This window comes from Calypte anna, chromosome 28, assembly GCF_003957555.1.
Source record: "Calypte anna isolate BGI_N300 chromosome 28, bCalAnn1_v1.p, whole genome shotgun sequence".
Classification (NCBI taxonomy): domain Eukaryota; kingdom Metazoa; phylum Chordata; class Aves; order Apodiformes; family Trochilidae; genus Calypte; species Calypte anna.
This window is the reverse complement of record NC_044273.1, coordinates 2,861,384-2,884,517: the sequence shown is the minus strand read 5'-3', so window position 1 is coordinate 2,884,517 and position 23,134 is coordinate 2,861,384. Positions and strand designations below refer to the sequence as shown.

The 23,134-nt window shown below is 41.8% G+C and overlaps 1 protein-coding gene across 4 annotated transcripts in view; it reads right to left on the bottom strand.

Annotated features, from left to right (window-relative positions):
- The window catches only part of KDM4B (lysine demethylase 4B), an 88,848-nt gene that overhangs the window by 63,478 nt on the left and 2,236 nt on the right, over positions 1-23,134 (bottom strand). For 3 of the 4 annotated variants that reach the window (XM_030466367.1, XM_030466366.1, XM_030466368.1), the window contains exons 2-5: positions 12,196-12,349; positions 10,047-10,222; positions 9,084-9,198; positions 7,901-8,094 (exon numbers count right to left, since the gene is read on the bottom strand). In XM_030466367.1, the coding sequence (XP_030322227.1) occupies positions 7,901-8,094; positions 9,084-9,198; positions 10,047-10,222; positions 12,196-12,330 (620 nt within the window). In that variant the 5' untranslated portion in view covers positions 12,331-12,349. Of the gene's footprint in view, positions 1-6,628; positions 6,871-7,900; positions 8,095-9,083; positions 9,199-10,046; positions 10,223-12,195; positions 12,350-23,134 lie in introns of those variants that run through there. The other variant, XM_030466369.1, reaches the window with a different exon arrangement.

The window sequence follows — 23,134 nt, the reverse complement described above, 5'->3', positions numbered from 1 at the left end:
AGATCTTCATTTCAAATCAGGCCTGAGCTTGAAGCAGACACTTTGAAAACACAAGAACGAGTTGCATCAAGAGCCTTCTTGGATCAAAGAAATGCTTCTCGTGGTCCAGCCTGGGATTACTGAGCTGTGATGAATTATCAGTGCTGGCAGAAAGAGCATTAAACACTGCCAGGGGAGTGGGAGCCCACTTGAAGACACTGCTGTAAAAATGAGAACAGAGAACAGCACTACCCAGCTTTGGAGGTGATGATGGAAGGATATGAACCAGAGACTTGGCTAGGTTAGGTACAACCTGCAGATGAACTCCCATCTCTGAGAGTTTATCATCTCAAACTAAACAGGCCCAGTAAAGATGGACATAAAACGCAGAGACTGAAAATTAAAATGGCATCAAAGCACATCCCAGCACCATGGCTTTGGCAGGGGATTTAGAGAAGAATTACAAACTGAAAGAGGACTTCAGAGAGGGAAGGACATACACAGAGCTGAATGAAAGGAGGGTGACTGAATCAGCCAGCCTGCAGCTGAGGCCATCTCATCCACTCTCTTACAGAGCAACAGTCCCTCCTCAGCCAAGTTCAGAAGTTGATCTTTATGGCCAGGGGTCTGGCTTGGTCTTCATGGCATTTTCTCTTAGATTTAGATGATGGTGTATGAAAAAGGGCAACACATGAGTCCTACCAATCCAGGATACCATGGCTCCTCTGCATCAGAGAAGTTATCTTCTATTAACCTGCCTACAACAGCACAATAAAACACAACCAAATTCGAAATCTATTAAAAAGAAAAATCTTCCCTATTGCAATTGCAGGCACCTGACTGGAAAGATAATCCATGTAACACAAGTGAGAGCTCATAACTCTTCATATTGTTTGGTTTGATGACTTAACCACATGAAACCCACTCCAGTTGCCTCAGATTAAGTCTCTGTACAACACACCAAGCCCTGGATGTTTAAAGCCACCACTGTTCCCTTTCTATCGAGATTTGCATCATCCTTCACCCACAGCACCACCTCCAGGACACAGAGTGCTGGGGGAAGGCTGGGTTGGATATTAGCAGTATAGTGGGGCTTGTATTGATTAACTAATGACTGCAGTATATGAAGCTTGAAAGGCTGTATTAATACCTGACTGCTGCACTGCTCTCATTTATCAGTGAATTACAGGGGGATGCAACTCTGCATCTCAATACATCACTCCTTGGGTGAAGCTCAGAGCAAATCAACATGCACACAGGTTCTCAATGCAGAAAGCCTGTTCCAAAGCAGCTTTCACCTAACAGTTTTGGAAGGGGAAGGAGAGTGAAAAGCTGTTCTGCCTGGCCATACTTTATCTCACTTTCCTTTTAGCTCTTTTAATGAATATCACTGTTCCTTCCTCTACCCCTTTTATCAACAGAAAAGGGTCTTGCTTTGCCAAATCTGACTGAGAGCAAATGGTGTTGGCAGTTAATCTATAAATCAACCATCACCATAAATTCTACTCTTTCTCCATCCCAAACTGCAGAGCTGTAAAACAGATTGCATGGGATAGCAGAGGCAGGAAAGAAATCTGTGAGCTGCAAGGAGTCCATCATGGCCAAATGGTCTTCCCTTGCCCCTCCTCTCCCCCCCACCACTCAACAAGCCTATAAATCTCTGCTGTCAGGAGTGGAACACAAGCCACAGGTGTGTGCACACATTTAAAAGCAAGGCAGCTTTTCCTATGGAAAGCTTGGGGATAGAGAGAGGAATGGCTGCAGAATCTTCTTCTGAATTCCCTAGTGCCAAGAAATAGGAAAAGTAAAAAAATCTCTGTATGAAGCAAACTGGAAAGGCATAATGTCATAAAATCAGAGTCCAAGTTCCCCAAGTGCAAAACACATATGTCATTCCAGCTAATCTAGCTTTAAGAAACTCACAGGATCTCCAGGGGGCAAAGGTTACTGAGATCCCAATAATCAAGACTTATAATCACATCTGATCAATTCAGCAATTCAACCACCTGGTGCAATGGCCCCCTAAGGGAATGCAATAGTTAGAAGGCAATAAATGAGGCAAGGGACAAGTGCCCTTCCCCCCTGCTGCCTCACAATTCAGCATCAAACATTAAACCCAGCTGCTCTAAATGAGATTACATCAGGCTCCCAACAAACTGCAACATATGTGAGAGTGTGCTAGAGCAGAGAGATGGTGCAGAGTTCCACCTGGGGGAAACAGGGATAAAGACCCCATCCTGCAGTGAGCACAGGGAAGGAGAGATACAGGAAGAGTTAAGCTCCATGGCCACATTAGGTTATTTCTTTCCCCAAACCAGTTTACCAGGGATTAAGATTTTCTGTCCTGGGGGGAGGGTAGGGCAGCAGTTCTGACTAAGGCAGCTGCAATGCTCCCAAAGTCAACAATGGAAAATAAAATCAGCAGTGAGATCCTCAGCACTTTTTATCTGCAGCTGCTTCAGTCTATGCTTTTAGCCAAGAAAAAAAAGAGGGCTCCTTTCACAATTGCCTCCCAGGGGAGCAATCATGTCTGTCTTTAAATCTCCCCATTGATGAGGGCATCAGCTACAGATACTACAAATTTATTAAGTGGGAGATGTAACAAGCAAGTTCTGCCCTGGACTTGTTTTCCTCAAGGGACTTACCCTCCACTGGGAAGCACACCAGACACCTGGAGCAAAGAAATGAGAAATTCTAAAATATTTTAACAAAGTTTTGAGGTAATTCTCTCTGCTGTCAAGCAAGCAGTCTTAAAACATTTACAAGACAGAACTCCAGAAGTGGCTTTTAAAATGTAATTGTATCTGTGGCCAGTGCTTTTAACTAATCATATTATTTTAAAGTTCCTTTGGTAATTTGTCCTTAATTCCACATAAAGTGCTGTTCTGGCATAAAGCACTCTTGGTGATATCAAAGTCAAACAGATTAGGCATGATCCACTTTCAGCAAGGGACTGTTTTGGAGAGGAGACCATAGAACTTAAAAGCTAAAGCTGGCTTCTTATTTTAATTAAAGGGGATTAAACATCCATCATGATAAGGAACAGGGACATTTTATAAAAATCAATTACCATCCTCAGTGTCACTCTGGTTTAACACCTGCAGTTTCTGAGAGAAAGAACACAGTATCACACCCCATCAGTACTTACAGAGAGTGTATTAAACACTGCTGCTATACAGCAAGATCAGTCACAAAATATCTGAGAAAAATAACCTTATTACTCAGGCAGGTGTTACACTGTTGACAAAACAAGACAGAGACATTACACCTTCAAAGTGTATTCATCAAATTCACATTATGGAGATTTAAAGTTTCCCTCAGCACTTCCCTAACAGAGGAAGCCCTCAAGGTAGGCACAGCACATATTTATAGAGATGAAACCAAGGGCTGGTGGAGTATCACAGCAGTTAAAAATACACTTTTGAAAATGCAAGGGCTGAGATGTACACATTCCTCAATAAAATGCCATAATAAGCATGAAGTATGAGGCTTGGCATTCAGTTTTGTTGCTGCTGTCATTATAAAAATCACTCTTCTGTTAGCATCGTTTGACAATATGTTCTATTTTAGATCTCTGCATATGAATGTGTAAGGTAATTATACATAATATGTATAATTGATACAGTAAAAATTCCTACCACAAGACATTCAATGTGGGGCTGCAAAATGAACTGCATTGAAACTTTTGAAAAAACTGAAGACTATAAAAGGGTTGTAATTAAACTACTAATGGGTGGAGGAGATTTTATTGTCACTTGAGAAACAAGCAAAAGACAATCTGGCAGCTCCCTGCCTGAGAAGCTGAACATGAAGCCACCCAACAGCTCCAAATCCCTGGGGGGTTTGATGGGAAGAGCCCAAACCTCCCATGCTGCCCCTTCAGTCTGCCACACTCTTTTTCCAGTTTTACAGAATGACTCCAACAGAGACCCAGACACACACCTGAGGAACAGCACTTCAGAAAAGATGATCAGCTCTGAGATGGGGCAAGTGGTGTGGGTATCTCAGCAGCAACAACCATAATGGCTGAGGACAGATCAGTGCTTGTTCTTGGTACAAGATAAGAGTTTGAGAAATAAATGCATTGCCACCTACAGGCACTGATAAATCATTTAATGAGACTGGCAGCAGGAAAAAGCTGTCTTTGTTACCCCTTTTCCTCTCCCTCATCACTGGATGACCCTTTTCTTGCTCAGGTAATTGGCCTAGGGCTGAACAATTTTCTAACCTGCCTCCCCAGTGACACAACTGTGTGTAGAAAACTCCTGTTGCTGCAGCCTGTTTGACTCTGCTTATGGAAAAGAAATGGTACAGGAAAGTGCTGGCAGCAGGACTTCTCTGCAGTGACACAGACACACGTTAATCAAAGAGTCCTGATGACCAAGCAGACACTCATTAGGTTGTACAAAGAAACCCCCTTCAACTGCTGAACCATAGACATTGATTTGAACTCTAACCCCAGCAGTCCCTAAAGCACCTGTTCTGTAAGAGGCAGAAAGACCCATACAAAATCCTACTGCAGTAAGCATCCTCCCTGATCAGTGGGACAGATTCCTGCCTCAGCTTTTCTGTCCAGCTAGCTGACTTCCAATGGTCTAAACATACCCAGAAATCCTTGGGAAGGTACTTCACCTCTTCCACAGCAAGTAAACAAAAATTTCTTGCAGAACTCACTTGAATGAGGTCTGAGAGGCAACCTCAATGGGCTCAATTTCCTTCTCCCCCTACATTCATAAGGAAACAAGAGCTGGTGGCTTCTCACTGCTCCTAAGCACAACCCTGCAAAGCAGGGGTTTAGTTGCACAGCCTGGATTAAAGTATCTTAAGATAATTTGAGAGACATGAAGAGTTGTGGGTTTTAGCAGAGAAGTTTGAGGGAGAATATATACAGAACCAATACACAGAGACCTTGGCTTCACTATGTAAGTGCCTCTTGACAGCCAAACAATAACTCTGCCTCTTAATCTAGAGCACAACCCCAGACTGGTAGAGTCTGTAACTCCACACTCCTGCTGTTCCCTCAGGTGCTTCTAAGATGATCACCATCAGAGTCAAAGAGTCTATAAAAAGGATGAAGAGAGCTGGGAAATTTCCACCGAGGCAGTGCCAGAAAAACACAACTAACATTTTAGCCATCTTTGAGTAAAGCCAGGCTGCACCACTGGAATTACCTCAGAGAAGTCCAAGAGCTCCCCCAGCTGAGCTCTGGGATGACTGCAGTCACAAGCAAGATGGGCAAGTGCTCAGGTGCCTGCAAAGTCCTAGGTCTGCTCAAAGGGATATTCAGATTTACTGCTCAGAATCCAATGCTTGTTCACAGAAGAGCTTGAGAACTCATTAACAGCAGCTGTCATAGTGAAGAACAAGAAAGAAATGATTTGGGCAAGTGGCATACTCTTGCCTTATGCTCAAGGGACCAGCAGGGAGGCCTGCCAAACCAGCAGTGGCATCTTGTCACAATATATCTATTTTTGTGTTAAACAGTGTCATCCATATAAGAAAACTCCGCTGAAGAGGAAAACGTTTTGCTCAAAACATGGTCTGTCCTCAAAATCCTAATTTCCTCCCAACTGTGTAAGGTTTCTAGAACCAGTTACTGTTAAAAAAAACTATACAGAATGGCTGGATAAAAAAAATCCTCCCCTCTATTTAAAGTAGAAGAGAAGCATATTTTTATCAAAACAAATAAACAAACAAAAATCCTGAAAAAAATAGTCACAAGGAAATGCAGAACATGTTCCTTGCCTTAGTTTTTAAAAGCAGCACCTCAGCTCCTTTACAAGAAGTTTTTATTATTTCTCAATTCCAATTATAAGCAGCAGTGACTGAACTCTGCAACAACTGAAGCCCCTCAAGGGAGTCTCAGGTGTTGCCCAGCATCTCCCCAAAATCCTCAGAAGATTAGACAGAAATAAAAGCTACTGAAACTTCTAAGACCTGATACAATTTAACACCTACAATTTCCACCTCTTTCTGGCTCTTAAAGCCTTCACACAAACAGAGGTGGTTGGGGTTTTACTGTCAGGAGGTTTGTTTTGGTTGTTTCTCTACTATGCAACCTCTGTTTCTCATAGAAATCCCTACTTCTCACAGAAGCAACAGCTTCATGGAATGAGGCTTCCATCCTTTTAATTTACACAGCATCTGCATATCTACATATGAGACTATGAGACTCCAAAAAAGAAAATTAAAACCTACAGAAAAAAAACCCCAACCAAGCACACACCAACCAGCAAAGGAACAAACCCCAAACCAACATGAAGTGCCTAAGATGCATACAAGAAGAAAACCAGGTTAGGTTGGGCTACAAATATTTGGTGTGTACTTCTTTAAGCAACTGTTCTCTATCTTTTGCTCACAAATATGAAAGTTTGTGGAGCAGCCAGGCATTATTTTCACAGGGTAACCAGCTTTTCTTTTCAAGGTAATCCATTCTGATTTCCATTTTTTTTTTTTTTCCAAAGTAATGAACCTCTGTTCTGGATTTGGGACAAAAAGCAAACAGAAGAGGGAGATCTGATGATGGGCAGGCATGAAAGGCATGGTCAGACATCCCTGATGGTGTGACCCTAAAACAAACCTCAGGTCTGCTGCTTGTACAAATTGCAGAGCCAATTCCTGTGTGCTGAAACCACCAGGCTAAAGAAGACAACATCTTTTCTGGTGGCTGCTGAGCTGTGTAGGCAAACGAGGGCAAGTGCTTCCACCTACTGGAGATGAGGACAGAAAACAATTTTCTATGCACTGCTTCCGAAGATGAAGGAAAAACCTCCCAGTACCTGAAATGAGAGTATATCCCATTTCATTCCTAATGCAGAGATATGTTTTTTGAGATCAAGTGTGTTTAACAGAAGCATCACAAAAGCTTCTGTGAAATCCTTCTGTATCTGCCTGAAAGAGGGAGACAAAGAATTAGGGATGCTGAGGAAACAGCTTTTCTGACACGTTGGAAAGACTTTCAAAATTCCCTTTAGATCTAGAAGTGAAAGCAGCCCCTGCTTCCACTGCTCTCCCAGCCTGGCAGAGAACACTGTCTCCATTCATTACAGCCTCCTTGCCCCTGGTAGCTTTTATATGCCCACAGGCACTAATAGCTTGGAGATAGTTGGTGTCACCAGAGACTCATATTGCAGAGAGATGGGAGGATCTTGTCTGCCACTGCCAGGGCACAATGACAGCAGCTTCTCTGTGACATTTAAGCTCTAATTTGCACGCAAATGTCAATATTTATTAGTCACATCAAGATCTTCAGCAAAGTTCTCCTGGGTTGCTAAGTCTCTCTGGTTATACTTTTAAATAGAAGGCTTGAGGAGAAAAAAAAATAAAGGCAGAATGGTTCTTGGTAACTTCTTCCAGACTTCCTAGCTTGACTTCATCCTTATCTACTGGTATTTTTGTGGAAAGCTATTGCCTATCAGTCTATGTTGAAAAATGCTCACGACCATGAAAAAGTAACACTTTGACCTCCCCTGTCCCTGGAGTTATGAACATGTTTACATGTTTTTAAAAGGGTATTTTAAAGTAACAGATGTTTCCTGCCTACAGCACAATGCAAAAACAACAGTCTGTCACTGTTAAAGTGCATCTGAAGCATCCCCACCACCACTTGCTCTCCCACATCAGTGAGAGTGCTCTCCTGTGCATCAGCTTTTAAGAAGTCCCAAGTGTTGAAATGTGGTTTTACCCAAAATGTCAAACCTCCCTAATTCTGCTAATTTTTAGAAAGGCAGGAAATTAGGCCTCTGAGCAAGTCAGCATGGAGGAAAGTAAAACTGCTTCCAAAGAAAGAGTAGAAGAGAAAAAAAGAAATGGGAAGTGAGAGATGAGGCAAGCCTGAGGGAATTAGGTAGACATGAAGAAAAGGGCATTGCAGTGGTGTCTAAGTGAGGGCAAAGGTAAGCAGTCACCATCTCTCACTTACCAGGATTTTGGCTCCCCAAAATGCAAATAGTTGATACTGTACAGATCCATGTCCTCTGTATGCCAAGCAAATGTTGTCTTCCACATCCCAAAGTAGAGGTAGGGAGTGTTTACACCTTCTATGATAATGCCACATTCATGTTCCACCATGTCTAAGAGGGTGTTCAGATTGCCAATATTCCATTCTTCCACATCCTGGAATTGAAAAGAAATGGTTTGTACTGGAACATATCAGGACTTGCTGTAGCAGAATAACAACCCACAGCTTCATTTCAATGCCCCAAAATGTGGCTATCCTACTGTAATCTGCATTAATTTAATTCCACCTCCTTCCAGAAAGCTTAATTGTACTGTTCACCAATAATCATCAGAAGGATGCATTGCTACCACTTCGTGGCAAAGGGACTGATAATAGCTGCTCACTAAATGTGCTCACTTGTACTGTGATTCCTTACCATTAAGTAACTGTTCTAGTAAATGTAAGATGACCTAAATGCAAAATACACTTCTCAATGACACATTCCACCCAGATGCTCTTCACCTGATGAAGATTTATCAGCTGGTGAGAAACAGCAGACTTCAATGTGGCCAAGGTGGCAGAACTTTCAGAAGTGAGAACATCAGCTCAGTGTCTCAGATGAAGAACAGGGAAGAGTTTTGTTGATACTGGTATTCAAAAGGAAAAATAAGTTCTAAATCTAAAAATAATAGCTGGCTTTCTCTGATCAATACAGAAGAGACAAACTGTGCTTTATGTGTACCATATAAACTGGTACAAATCTTCAACCCTGATCTGAACACTAATATACTTTCCAAAAGGAAAGAGTATCCTTCACACCCTTTTTCCCCACTAGACTTCAGCTGCATGCAAGTAACTGATAAGTGTAAAAGCAATGCCAGCTTCATGCTGCTTGCAAGACATGAAACTCAAGCTGCTTTATCTTGAAACTTTCTAAAACAACCTCAAAAAAAAAACCAAAAACCCAAACCAAAAACCAACCACAAAACCAAAACAAACAAAAAAACCCAGAGCAGAAATGGCTGAGAAAGGAATGGGTTAAAAGAGAGATGAATAAAGAATTCTGATTTACTCATAAATTCTGGTTTACTGTTCCTTAGTGAGAAAAGAGCAATAAGGAAGTCAGTATTCATATTTAAAATAAATAAAAGATCATTTCACTTACTGAATCATAGAGTGAGCCACTGATATCAGCTCCATAAATTGGTGAGACAAATGTCAGGTTCTTCCAGTACTTGCGCTCCAAGTCCTCAAAATCTTGATGGCGTGGAGTACAGTACCTGATAAGAACAGGGAAAAGATAAGGATATAAAAAGTACAAGGAATATTCATCACAGACTGATAAATGACTGAAAAGAAGCATGCATTTCAAGGCAGGCACACTCAAGAGGTTATTGAAAGTGCATTTCATTTCTAATCCCATTCAGAGATACGGAGTCATGTAATTTACTGCCTTTTAAATCATCCTACAAAACCTCTGACTGAATAGTGACCAACAACAGATTCCTGGGAAGCACCAGATCCCCATCCTAAGGATGCACAAGATGAAGTTATCAAACAGGAAGTTGGGGGCAGGTGTCTGAATATTCAAAGCTGAGTGCATGGTGTCTGTATTGCTCAAGGTAAAACCCAAGGCACTCCAGAGCTGTAGGAAAGTAACTCTGGAAAAAAGATGCAACTGCAGCTTGCAGCAGTTGGTTTGTCCCAGTTAAATGCTCTGTTAAGTTCCCAGACACTTTGGGAAACAATCCTGCTACAGGTATTGGCTCAGGCACCCCAAGACTCTTGGATTTCTTCTTCAGCAATGGAACACAACTTCAGAACAACCATTCATAGGCCCAGAGCTCATCTTCTAGTCCCAAACCATTCTTCTTCAGGCAGATTCTTAACCAAACATTGCCTTTGAATAATCTTTCTATAGCAAATCTCAGAAAAATATCTAAGCTACACCAAAAGCCACCAAGTTACAAACTTGTTGGAGATTCCTGATGTAAGCTTTCAAGAAAAAGCTGTTTCCTCAAAAACACCCCCAAAATCAGGGCTGCATTTTCTTTTCAACAGGTTTCTAGAAAGACAAGGTTCCTGCACAACTCCCCATTCACCACATGAAAGGATCACACCAACATACTTCTCACTGTTGGCCAGACGTCTGTATTCTCCCACAGTCATTGGCTTCTTCTGTATATTATACTGGGTGAATAAACCTGACTGTCCAGTAACCACCTGCTGGATAGGAGCTGGAATAACCATGTCATCTATGTCATCGTAGGTTTTTCGAGGCTTCCATTCCTTAGGAGGAATCACCTGGAATGGGGGGAAAAAAATATCAAACGAATCCAACAAACCACTTTGTGTTCACACCAAGCAAAACTTCTCCTGAAGAGAAGAGTGCTAAGGGGGAAGGTATTTCCTCCTCCTACTGCAGGTTATCAGCTCACCAGCACATACAACAAAACACCTGCTCTGCAGCTGCTGAAGTGCAGGACTGGCTGACATGGTCAGAGGGCTGCTCACCCCCCTGCCAGCAAACCCAGCCCTGCAGTGCCACAGAGGAGGGGCAGTGCTGATACAAAGATTTATTGCTGTGCCAAGGAAATACACTGCATGCCAGAAGGGCTGCACATGCCTTCCCTCCAGAACACCACTCCTCCTCACCTAACATCCCACAAAGCTGCATGAAGACTCCAGCAGCTTTATCTGCATGTTGTATCTCCACAACTCCACAACCTTTTATAGTCATCTAACCCAGTGTTCTACCTAGCACAACACAGCATGGTTTTCTTGAGGGGGCTGGGTTGGTTTTTATTTCATTATTTGGTGAGGTTTTTATACTAGGAAGGCTCAAAATCCTGCTGTATCATTGCTGTTGATGTTTCTGTATTTGTAGGTGACACATCAGGGACCAACTTTTATCATAAAAATGGGCAAGGGGTAGAGAAGAACTAAAGAAAACCCTGGGGATTACATCATGAAGTCTTTCTTTACATCTTGGAGGCTGCACACACACGAAAAAATAAACTGCTGCAAAGCAGTGCTGATTCTGGAAGAAAAAAGCTGTAATTTTAAACAGAAGAGCTGCCAACAATTCTAGGCTCAAGATCAGAGAACAATCAGTGGGGCATATGGAATGAAAAAATAAAACATCTGCAATCTAATTTGGTGTAAGGATCTATGAAAAAAAGTTAGGAACTGGAGGACAAGTTCCTGATTTTCATGGGCATGGCTCCTCCAGAATGAGCTCTACTCCCACTACAAGGCTGTGAACTGCAGTTGCAAGAGAAACACAAAAATTAACTTTAAATACTCAGATTTAGTCCTGCAAGCAGAGTAATTTCATCACAACATCTGGAATTCACCAACAACCTTTATTAAAATAATCTACCCTAGTGGACTCCTAGAATAGAATTGCTGGTACACTTGAGTGGACAAGGAATCATTTTTATCAATACCCAGCTCTATTTGGAACTGTAATAAAGCAGTAATTGGCCTATGTTTTAGAAGAAATATGAATTATTTCATGCCTCACAGCTTTGTTTCTCTGCTGTGCTTTATTAAGTTCTGCTAAATACAACTTAACTACCTTGCTACCTTGTCAGAACAAATGACCTCCCTCAGCCTATGGTGCAAAATGACACAGCCACAAATTCTCTTTCTAACCAGCTGGTCCTGATTTTTTCCATGCAGTTGTATGTCAAGGACTGGATTTCAGAACCTTCACATGAAAGGTGCTCATATGTTTCTTGATGGTTTAGAGCTGGCTGGAGAACAGCTTCCTAAAGGTCAAGAAGGCTTTTGGGTAGTTTAGGACTTACACATTTAGAGGTCCACAGACTTCAAAAGCTTAATCCTTGAGCCTACACTCTGGAGTAGCTGGAAACCTCCTCTCCAGCCATGTGAGAACCATGGCTACACCTCCCTGTATCCTCAGCAACAGGATCACCACATGACAATCCCTTTAACTTATCTCTGCAAGGGCTGGGAATCCCTTTGTTTCCCAGTTAGGGATCAGATAGAGACACCCAGCAAACAAACACTTCTTTCACTTTTATTAAAGGCCTGAAACCTCTCTGCCTTTCCTCTCTCAATAAACTGAAACAGAGACTGTAAGTGCAATTTTCAAAACCACACTCTGCTTGACTGCATGAAACTTAACTCCTCCTGAGTGCTGGGAATTCAGAGACTCAGCAAGAGAATTTTTCAGACCCCTTACACAAAGCAGAGCCAGGAGTAAAGCAGCCATCAGGAAGCTTTCCAGTTTCCCAGCTCCAGCAACTCACCTTGGCAATCCCTGCCCGGTGAGCTCCTTGGGATTCCATGTAAGCAATGTACTTCCCAAAATCCCGAAACTCCTCCAGGCTGGGACGAAAGGTCATGATCTTACAGCCAGGGTTCTGCTGACTTTCTGACCCCATATTTTGACAGTAGTGGTGCCTGCATAGGGGAAACAAAAAGGGAGAAAGAAAGGTAGAAAAAAAGATATTATTGGTTAAAACTCTTTGTTTTCTTTCTCCTTGCTTTAATGAAGTTCACAGGAAGGAATGGGTGTGTTTCTATCCATTATTCCCCCACAAAAGTATTTGTAAGTACTGTTGTCTAGCAAGAATATGGAGATCTGACCAAAATCCACTTAGCTTATTTGTTAGCAGGGCACTAAGAAGGGTCAAGTATCAGGGAACACCAGAGAGATGGGACATGGCCTAATTATAGATCATGGATTTAATGTTGTCCTCTCCATTCATCATGTGGGGTCATGTCCCATCACAAGAGTGGTCACCAACCCCACACTTCTCACTGCTTTCAGCACCTATCCATGTGTGTGTGTGGAACCAGCTGCCCCACAAAGTTTTCCATCAGAATGCTTCATCCTTTTCCACCTAAACCCAACAGCTTTGGTCAATGTTATTTCTTTTTCATGTGCTAGGCTGCATTTAAAATTAGAAAATTTGGGTTTTTTTTAAATGCAGCACCCTTACACTTTGTATTTGCAGTGCACACAGACAATAAAGTGGGAAACAAGAAAATTAGATGCACAATTTCAAACCATTTTTCAGAGTAAATTACTTGACTTACTTCAAAATTTACAGGGAAAAAGAATCCCCAAAACTTCAGGATGAAATCACGATTTTTAAAATGGATCTTGATAAGGCTATATTTGGAAACTAAGAACGCAGACGACAGGTTTTAAAGGCATTTAATATGCAAATATAGCTACAAAAAAATATTCTCCATGTCAGAAAAGCAGCAGCACATACAATGTGCTCAAGCTCTCACCAGAGGGCAGCATGGGGCCTTTTAGGAAGAAAAACTTCACCAACCCGACATCAAAGACTTGTAAATCACAAGCAAAACATGTTGGGATTTAAATTGACTTCGAACAAGCCAAGAAGTATTCCGGATGCTACTAAAAGTACTCTTTGTGTTAGGAAAAACAAAGCTAAACACAGAAATACTGCTATATCTGTGGTTTAATCAGTCAGCACTGCACTAAACTCAAGACTTCACAGACTCACATTCTCACCTCCTACATCCTACACCGAAAGTCACACACTAATTTGGACAGATTTAACACCTAAGACATTAAGGTTTCCTTTACAGTTTTCACTTTTTTTTTTCTAATTTTTTTTCCCAAGGCAAATGAACAGTTCTGACTTGAAATCTTACCAAACAGAAGATCTCAGAGTAACTTCTATGTGAAATTTATTTCAAAGCAATGCTCTGCAAGGCCAGGCCCTTGCCCAGCACAGTCATTAAAGGAATTTCATGCATGAAATTGCAGCTTCTCACACGCTCATCTTCTCTAGCATCTGCTTGATGCATCCTCAGCCACTGCACCCCTAAGCTAAAAGTGGTGTCAGAGAAGCTCTTCCTGAGCCAGGAGCCAGATATGCAAAGCACAATCCATACTAAAATCAAAGAATAACCCCCAACACTCCACAATATCCAAGAGCAAAACCCAACTGAGGAAAAGAAAAATGTCATTTCATTTGGAGATTTCCAACCTTGCCATAAAGGAAAAAAAAATTGCTGTGTTTCAGGGTCAGCTTTATAAGATAAGAATAATACTTGATCCATGCCCACAAGACTAATGGAACACACAAGCATTTTGCAGGAATACAGAGAGAGGAAACATTATTTCATCCCCAAGACAAACCACAGGATCTGATAAGCTCTGGGCACCCATCTGCTGGAGGTTTCCTCCAAACAGCCAAGAAAAAAACCAAAACATTGTTCACCAGGAAAACACAGCTGATGCTGGTGAAGAGTCAAAAGAAGACAAAAAGTCACTGTTGGAAAAGTGGAACAAAGACAGAAAACATCCCTAAATTTCCAACTCCATCTCCCTGAGAACACTTCTGCTATTTTTCAGTCAGGTCTGGAAATGCCACCAAAGCAGCAGTGAGGCCAGTTCTGCAGCAGCACTGTGCATCCACTGATCAGGAGTAGCTGGCTGGGGAAAAGGAACTTGAATTCCACCCTGAGGAGGTCCCATGCCAGCACCATCTGCTCTAGGGATGCCTTCCCAATATTCACAGCTTTACTCAAAATCAGGGATTTTAAAAAAAACAGTCAGTGTTAGGTTTTATCATCTCTCCCTCAAGATCATCGCCAGAAATTCCAATTTTTATTCAATAACTGTGAGCTCATAGTGAAAAGAAATGACAAAGGGGGAGCTGGGCTCAAAAACTGCTTCTGGTTTACCTGCCACAGCACAGGCAAAGTCACTCAGCAGTCTGGAACTGTACAGTGCAGCACAACACATTTTTCCATGGTTAATTCCATCTCTTTATTCTAAGGAGTATCTCAACACCTACCCTGGATAACAGTAGCTGCAATGTCTGTTCATTTCACTACACTAATTAATCTAGAGACAATCAGTTCAGCTACAGGTAGAGAAGCTTCCAAAGCTTGGATGTGCTTTCCCCCACCAACTCCAAGGAGCCAAAACATACAAAGCACAGAGAAAAAGCTCAGGGAGCAAAGAATTTCTTTCTTAACTACTTTGCACGAAGCAGCACTAATGTGTTTTAGAAAAACAGCAGCAGTATTTACTGTTCACTCCCTCCCAGCTCCTGGAGGACAAGAGGTTGAGGGAGAAGCCCAAGGCCATGCTGCTGCTCAAGGAACAGTGTGGCCAGCAGATCCAGGGAAGGGATTCTGCCCCTGTGCTCAGCCCTGGGGAGGCCACAGCTTGAGTCCTGTGTCCAGTTCTGGGCCCCTCAGCTCAGGAAGGAGATTGAGGTGCTGGAGCAGGTCCAAAGGAGGCAACTGGGCTGGTGAAGGGACTCAAGCACAGATCCTATGAGGAGAGGCTGAGGGAGCTGGGGGTGTTGAGGCTGGAGAAGAGGAGGCTCAGGGGAGACCTCATCACTCTCTCCAACTCCCTGAAAGGAGGTTGGAGCCAGGGGGGGGTTGGGCTCTTTTCCCAGGCAACTCTCAGCAAGACAAGAGGGCAGGGTCTCAAGTTGTGCCAGGGGAGGTTTAGGTTGGACATTAGAAAGAATCTTTCTGGAGAGGGTGATCAGGCATTGGAATGGGCTGCCCAGGGAAGTAGTGGATTCTCCGTGTCTGGAGATCTTTCCAAAGAGCCTGGATGTGGCACTGAGTGCCATGGGCTGGGAACTGCAGCAGGAGTGGATCAAGGGTTGGACTTGATGATCTCTGAGGTCCCTTCCAACCCAGCCAATTCTAGGATTCTATGACTCAAGACAGCCTCAATAAACCCTTAAGCTCCCCAGCATCACTGAGGTAGGTTTCACAGCAGAACCCAACTATCCTGAGAACACTGAAAGTGGGTTTTTTTTCATTCGTACCTCTGCTGTGGGGTGGGGAAGATGGTGATGATGTCAACTAAGTCTTCTCTGTTCACTATTCCTAGTGAAAAGGATGATTTTGCAGAAGGAATATAATCTCCCTATTAGTACTTAAAGTATTTCTTTTTCTCAGCTGGGTGTATTCTGGGTTTTTTGGAAAAGAAATATGAAAACCTAATTCACTACCACAGCAGTAAAACTTGTCTCCAGAGGAATGATCTCAACAGACAAAAAGAGTGGAGCTTTTAATTTCAATTACATTTACAAGACTTTATCTTTGAAAATTGATAAAAACTAAGCCATTTGTGTGACCAGAACCATATACCTATCCATTGAAACCTTTGAATGGCAAATAAAAGGACCAAGATACCCAACTGAGATCAACTACTTGTGCTTTCTGAAGGATTTCCAGGATGGAAAATCCTTCCTCTAGGGAAAGATTCAGGACTTTAAAGTAGTTCCCCACTCCTGCTTTTGAGTCCAGGGGTAACTGTGTCTCCAAACTTTGACTGTTGGTGGAAATGACCCTGCCTTTATGTACCAGGCCTGATGCTGAACACTGTACCTCCAAACATCATGCAAACCAGTTTGCTATAAACTCTCCATTATGAACCCAGATTTGAACAGTAAAAACACAGAGTTTAGAGCAGAAGACTCACTCTGTTTATATAGTAACACTTGACAACCAACTCTATTCTTTCTAAACAAACTTCATATGCTCTCTGGGATGATCATTTTATTTGATAAATTGAAGTACCCTTCAATAAATCTAAAGAAGGCACCAGGTCTAAAAGTAAACTTCTACCCAAGTGATGTTTTCCCTGCTATCATGTACATCCCACTGTACACAGCTGAAAAAACCCCTTCTGAACAACTTGCTGTCTCTCCAAAGGTGCTGTTTCCCACCATCGACCCCAAAAAACTCTTCTTTGCCAAAGGCCTTGAAACTACACATTAAAAAAATAGAAAAGGCCCTTTGGAAAATACACCTACAGCAAAAAAGGAGAAAGTAGGCATTCCAAAGCTGACAGACAAAACCACTGGAGGCCCAGCTACAGGCAGGTAAAACAACTTTGTGAGGAGAAGCAACGTAGCATCCATAGTGACTCCATGAGATTTCCCTGTGGTTTTGTTGGAAGGGGCTGAAAAAGCACAAGAAATTTCCTCCTGAGCAGCCCCTGCAACCTGCTGCCAACTTGGAGCAGAAACTACACCTGCTCACACGGGTGGTGGGCACACAGCCTGGCACTGCCATCACACCCTGCTGAAGGGAAAAGAACACAGCCATCACCAATTCACAGGAAAAAAAAAAAAAAAAAAAAGAAAAAAAAAGAAAAAAAAAGAAAAAAGAAAAAAAAAAAAAAAAATCAACAAAGCACCAGCCACAGTTTCACAGTTTGTAGCAGGAGGAAACTTCACTGCAGTACCAACTTGGATAGCTATTGAGCTCCCATCCATGGCTGTTTGTTCTTCTCTTGTGTCAAACATGATGATTTGTGGTGCCACAGTGCAAACTGCTCAGGGAGCTGCCTCTGGGTACACTGCTCTGCTTTCAAACAAGTGTCCTTGCAGGGCTTGCAGGACTTTATGGCAATGGTGCAAAGCCACCAACTCAAACCACAGCCTCAGCATGCACCAAGGAGACTTTTCAACCATCCAAAACAGTTATAGGAAAAATCCCAGTGGATTAAACTTTCCTAGAAGACACACTTCTAGCAAATTCTCCTCCTACAATGCAGTCTCCTCCCCAAAGAGGACAGCTTGGTATCTCCAGTGTAAACTGGAGTTTGTACGTGCCTAAAACAGATCAAGGGTTACTCCTGCTCTCCAGTGGAATTGCCTTTTTATTATAGAAGACTGAACCTACTAACTCTTAATCTAATCAATGCAGACAACAAACATCACTGCACTTGTATCACCCATAAAACTGCTGTTAGCAGTTAAGAAAATTAAGTTCCACAGCTCATTACACTGGGTAAGGACAGTGAATTATGCACCCTTGCAAGAGACTATCTAGAGGACAATGCAGGCCAAACCAAAGCAGGGAGTGTAATAAGTGCAGTAAGTCCCAGATACTGATGAGGCAAAAAAGAGGAGATATAATGAGAAGATCTAAATGAGGCACATCTAAATAGCTTAGATAATTGAAGACATAAAGAAAATGTCACATCCAGCACAAAGCACCAAAATCATTAATATATAACAAATTCTTCACTTCAATGCTGAAAACCTAGCAGCTCACTCTGGGGAAGAAATCCTGAGTGGAAAAAGCTGCTCTCAGGCAAATAATTTACTTTTTTAATACTTCAGAAAGATAAAGAGAAATGCCATATCTCAAGCAAGTTTTTAAATCCTAACAACAAAATCTTAAAAACCTCTCTTGCTCCCCTCCTTTCATTATAACCCTCTGGATGTGTCAGAACACAATCAAGGCCTGGCAGCATGTCAATGGGAACAAATTCTCTCATTTTTATTGTTCAACCTTCTGCTTCTTACCTTACCTGGCAATATCCCATGAAAACTTAAGTCTTTTGATCACAATACATCTACTAAACCTCCCCTGACCTTTCAATACCAATGAGGAAACGAGAGGTTTGACTCATTCTCAGATTCCTCATGCTAGGCCAGGCTGGATAGGATAATAAGAATTCCTCATTACCTGGGCATGGTTCCCACCAGGCAGCACCAAGTCCTTCACCTTGTCACTGCCACAGAGACTCAGTCAAGCCTCCACACCTTCACCACCTGCACTTCCTGGAAGCTGAGAGATCCTGGAGATCCATCCCTTACCTCACAGTGCCCTGGTTCTACAGCTGTACCCAGAGCTCTTTCAAGTGCAACCAAAGGCAGGGCATGGAACCTTTCTGGTTGGAAAAGAGCTTTAAGATCATCAAGTCCAACCATTAACCCAGCACTGCCAACTCCACCACTAAACCGTGGCCCTCAGCACCACACATAAAGCCTTGTTTTACCCACAGGCACCAGCAAAGCCTTAACCCAGCTACTTCTGTCAGTGTGTGGAAAACTGAGAAACTGAAGAAAGGGTTTCAACGTGGTCATTTCTCTCCTTGTCCTCAATTAAACTGTTCATCATTAGGGTTTATGCCCATCCTTGGGAGATGAAGCCAAGCTGGGCACTGCTGGAGAGAGGGAGGAGGCAGAGCAGTCTCCCTCATCCACAGTAACACACTCTGTTCTCAGCAAAACAAAATACCACGTTAAAGACTCCATCAGACAGCCAGGCAGCATTACCAGAAATCAGGATTCACACTCTTGTTGCAAGTTTTTCAACTCCCTCTGTTCTCTGCCAGAAAAGCTTTGAGAAATGCTTCTGCCTCAAGTAACCAAAGTCCCAGGCTCAGCCCTGCACCTGGCTCTGGGCAGCAACCTCCCTTCAGGATTAATAAATAGGAAAGCCTAAAGTCTGAATTTTGCCCAAATCTAATTCAAGTCCCTGGCAAACAAAACGAAAATACTGTAAAGTTACAAAATGAAACAAACAAACAAAACCCCAGAAAAGCATGGACTTTGTGTGCCTGAATTTCTCTCTCGAACTTGTTGAGTATTTCCGAGGCATTTCACACACAGTAAGCCAAGAACCCTGTTCATGAAAAAGTATTTTAAATTTACTTCTAAATCACTATTTGGCTGCTACATACTGAGTGGAAATATCAGGGGAAATCTCGTGTTTATTTGAAAAGGCATTTTTTTTATTAATCAGGCTGGAACTTAGAGGGCAGATTCTGCTATTTCTGTCTACTTCCTTTCTCATTAAGCCAACTAATTATACTCCAATTTACATCCAGATTCACACTGATCAGGTGCTATTGAAAGCTTCTTGCCAGAACAAAAGAAACTCTTGCAAAACATCAAAGCTATATAAAATAGCCATTTATGTATCATTACTTTTAGGGGAAAGTTAGGTGCTGCAAGGATATGGGGAGCCAGGTTTCCTTTCTTCCTGAGAATCAGATTACAGCATTTAGACAAAGTGTTAATTTTTAGGCTTGCAGCTCAGCCCAGTTTAAAAGGACTGTAAGAATTTACAGCAAGAATTTTAAACTAATACCTTTTCCTCAAAATTATTGATATATTTCCATCAGGCACACGCCAGATTAGTGAAGATCTACAGTGCTTAGGATCTGACAAATTTATAGTACCTTCTATTAAATCTTTACACTCCAAAAGGCTCCTCCAGAATTCCAGATTCTACTTGAAATCAAGCAGCATATGTAGCTCATTAAAGTAAAATACAATTTTCCCTCTAAGCATCCTCTTTGCTATGTAAGTGTACAGTTACTCATCCATTTCTTCAAACTGCAGCAAAATTGTTTAGTCAAACAACATTTAAAAGCAGAAAGTGTTCAGATTTAAGAGCAGTAAGTGATAAGAAATTAAAAGAGTTCATTATTGCCTGAAGCAAGGTAGTCAACACATAATGTTTATTTCTGACTAAATTCAGAACCAGTACTCAAGTGACTCCTCCTTCCTCAAATTCAGTGTTTCATTGAGTAAGCAAAATAAACTCATATTAAAAAAAAAAAAAACAAACAAAACCAACAGTTAGCATACCACTCCTGGGAGAGAATCTATAACCAGGTATCTTAAAAAGTCCAGTTACTGCATTACAGTTGTTATCTCTGTTGTATTTTCTCTGTCTTCACTATTTACTGCAAGGCTACAGAGGTAATTAAAAAAAAAGAATAAAAATAAAATAATAATTTAAAAAATTAACCTGGACTGTTCTTCTCAGCAGCTCTACTGTGACTTTGGATCTTTGATGCCAGGTGCACAAAACAACATAGGGTTCATTCTGCTACAATACCAAAAACAGAATTTAGGAGCTCACCATTTCAAACTAAGATCACAGCAAATGGAGAAACCCCCTGTCCAGACCTGGAGCAACTGAGGTAGAAAAAAGTCTTCTTTTGGGAGATTCCTCCTTGGCCTGAACAAGAATTCAAAGTCTCATTGCACAAGGCTTGAATTCAATGCAAGACCTCAAAGTATTATAAAGTAACCCACTGTCCTTTATTTTTATCAGAAACTGTGTGCATTTCAGAAAAACTTGATTACTGCACTGCTTTGTACAACAAGGTAATTCCTTTATCAGATTAATACCTTAATGAGGGCTAATTCCCAGCAGCCTTCCTCCAGCAAACCTGCTCCAACTCCAAGCATGCAGCAACATCCTCAGTTACTTGCTCAACTTCTCTCGGTTGCTTCAGGGTTTTTTTTGTAAGAGAATTTCAACAAATGTGACTGCTATGACTGCTCTTGACTCTTTAGCCAAAGTAAAAACACAATCTTGGTTTATTTTCTTTTCACAAGGTGCTTTAGGTCCTGCCTAGAGTGGGTGTGACACACTGACCCAGATTCCAGGCGTAAGAGCAGCTGCACTGCCAGAAAATTATCTCCTCAGAAGAGACTGAGCAAGTGGCAAAGCCAGGAGGCAGAAGAAAAGGACCAAGAAGCAGAACTTAACTCCTACAGCTCCTGTAGACTTCAAGAGGAGAATCCATCCTCAGCTGCACCTGTAAGTAACTCAAGTCCTCATCTTTAGAGAGACAATTCTCATCTCTCCCAGTTCAATTTTCTCTCCAGAAGCTACAGATCCAAACCTTAACATGTCCATCACAGCCAAAGCTGCACTGCTTGTTTTGCCAACACAGAACTGAGAATAAATATGGCAAACTTCACATCTACAATAAAAAAAAAAAAACACAAACCCCAGACAAGCTCAAGAAACTCTTCCCCACTACTCTGAATGCATACCAGAAATTGTGAAGGACTATCAGAACACCACTGACATCCAACATTGTCTTCTTATGCCATATTCAAATCCAGTATTTTTACCAAATAGGTTTAGGGAACAAAAGAACAATATACTTCCCTAGAAATTGGCATCTGTGGCTTGTTCATGTGCCTTGTGAAACAGCAAAGAAAAAAAAGGAATGAAGTGGCAGGTCATTTCTGCCATGTCTGAGGCACGTGCAGACTAAGATCTTATACTGCACAAAAACACTACACCAGAATACAAATGCATTCTCCTGTGTTAGCAGCCATTCAGTGAGAACATAATTGAGGAGCTGCTCAATTCCTAAAGAATAATAATTTCCTCTATGAAAACATAAGTGAAATTAAGTACCTTAATTAAGCCCTGAAATAAGCAACTGTATCTGTAAATTGCGACAAGACAGAACATATTTGGTCCAAAACAAAGATAATAATAAATACCTTACTAAGCAATTATCAGTTTCCTGAAAAAAATAATACTGACAATGGAAAAACACCCCCAGTGATGATATTGAGAACAACACCACATTAACATCACTATACCTACATACCAGATTTCTGCCAGCATTTTGCAGTACTCGGGGGTATCCAACCACCCCAACCATCTTTTGATTTTTAGATAACAAAGAATTCCTTTGCCTTGCACAGCTCTGGAGAATCCTGATGGCATCCAAATCCATGAAGCAAATCCCTGACTTGCAGTGACATATTTAGCTGTCATCCATCTTTGATATTAACAGATGCTATATTGCAAGGAACACTGCATACAGCACACGCAGGCAACCGAGGGACAGGCAGGAACAGGAGCTGCAAACGGGTTTTAACAGCACACAGGGAAAGATGTCAAAAGTGAGGCAGCAAAAGCTGGAAAATGCACTGGTTCACAGTTCTCTATTGCCCAGAATTCATTCAAAGGAACTAAAGTTTCTAATTCTTCTGACAGACCAGAGATTTTCAGCATGTGGTGAGTGATGGTTGGCTCAGCCTGCAGCAGGACAGTGTTGGTGCTTCTGTGGGAGCCTCCCTGATCATTGAAATCAGGTGGAAATTTTATGGGTTAATTACAGCTCCCTGAATGCTGACACATTGGTTACTGTACCACAGTAAAAAAAGAAAATAAGTCGACAAACCTCTTGATAAATGTGCAAAAAAAGCCCCACAACACGTCTAAGGAATATGCTTATCCAGCACTTCTGGACAAACTGGTTTTCCCAACTCATACAAACTTTCCTGAGATCTCTTCTACAGAAAGAGCTCTGAGTTTTCAGGGCTTGCCTTTCCTATTAGTTTTCAATTCCCCTTTTCTGCAGAGCAGTACAACTATCACTGGATATTGTCTGTTAAAACACAGGAACTGAGACTTTTCACTTTATTTTGCTCCAAATTCAGTTTCTTGTCACTTTAACAGGCCAGTGAGTAGTTCCCTCAGGCCACTTATCAGCATTATATAGACAAAAAAAAAAAAAAAAAGGTGGGATTCTCCCTGAATATGCATTTTGCTATCAAAACCTCTTCTGTATTTAAAGTCTTACTTATAAAAGCCCACGTTCACCCTAAAGTCAAACTTTGAATGCCAGACCTGCGTGCTCTCACCCATGTTTTGTAAAAA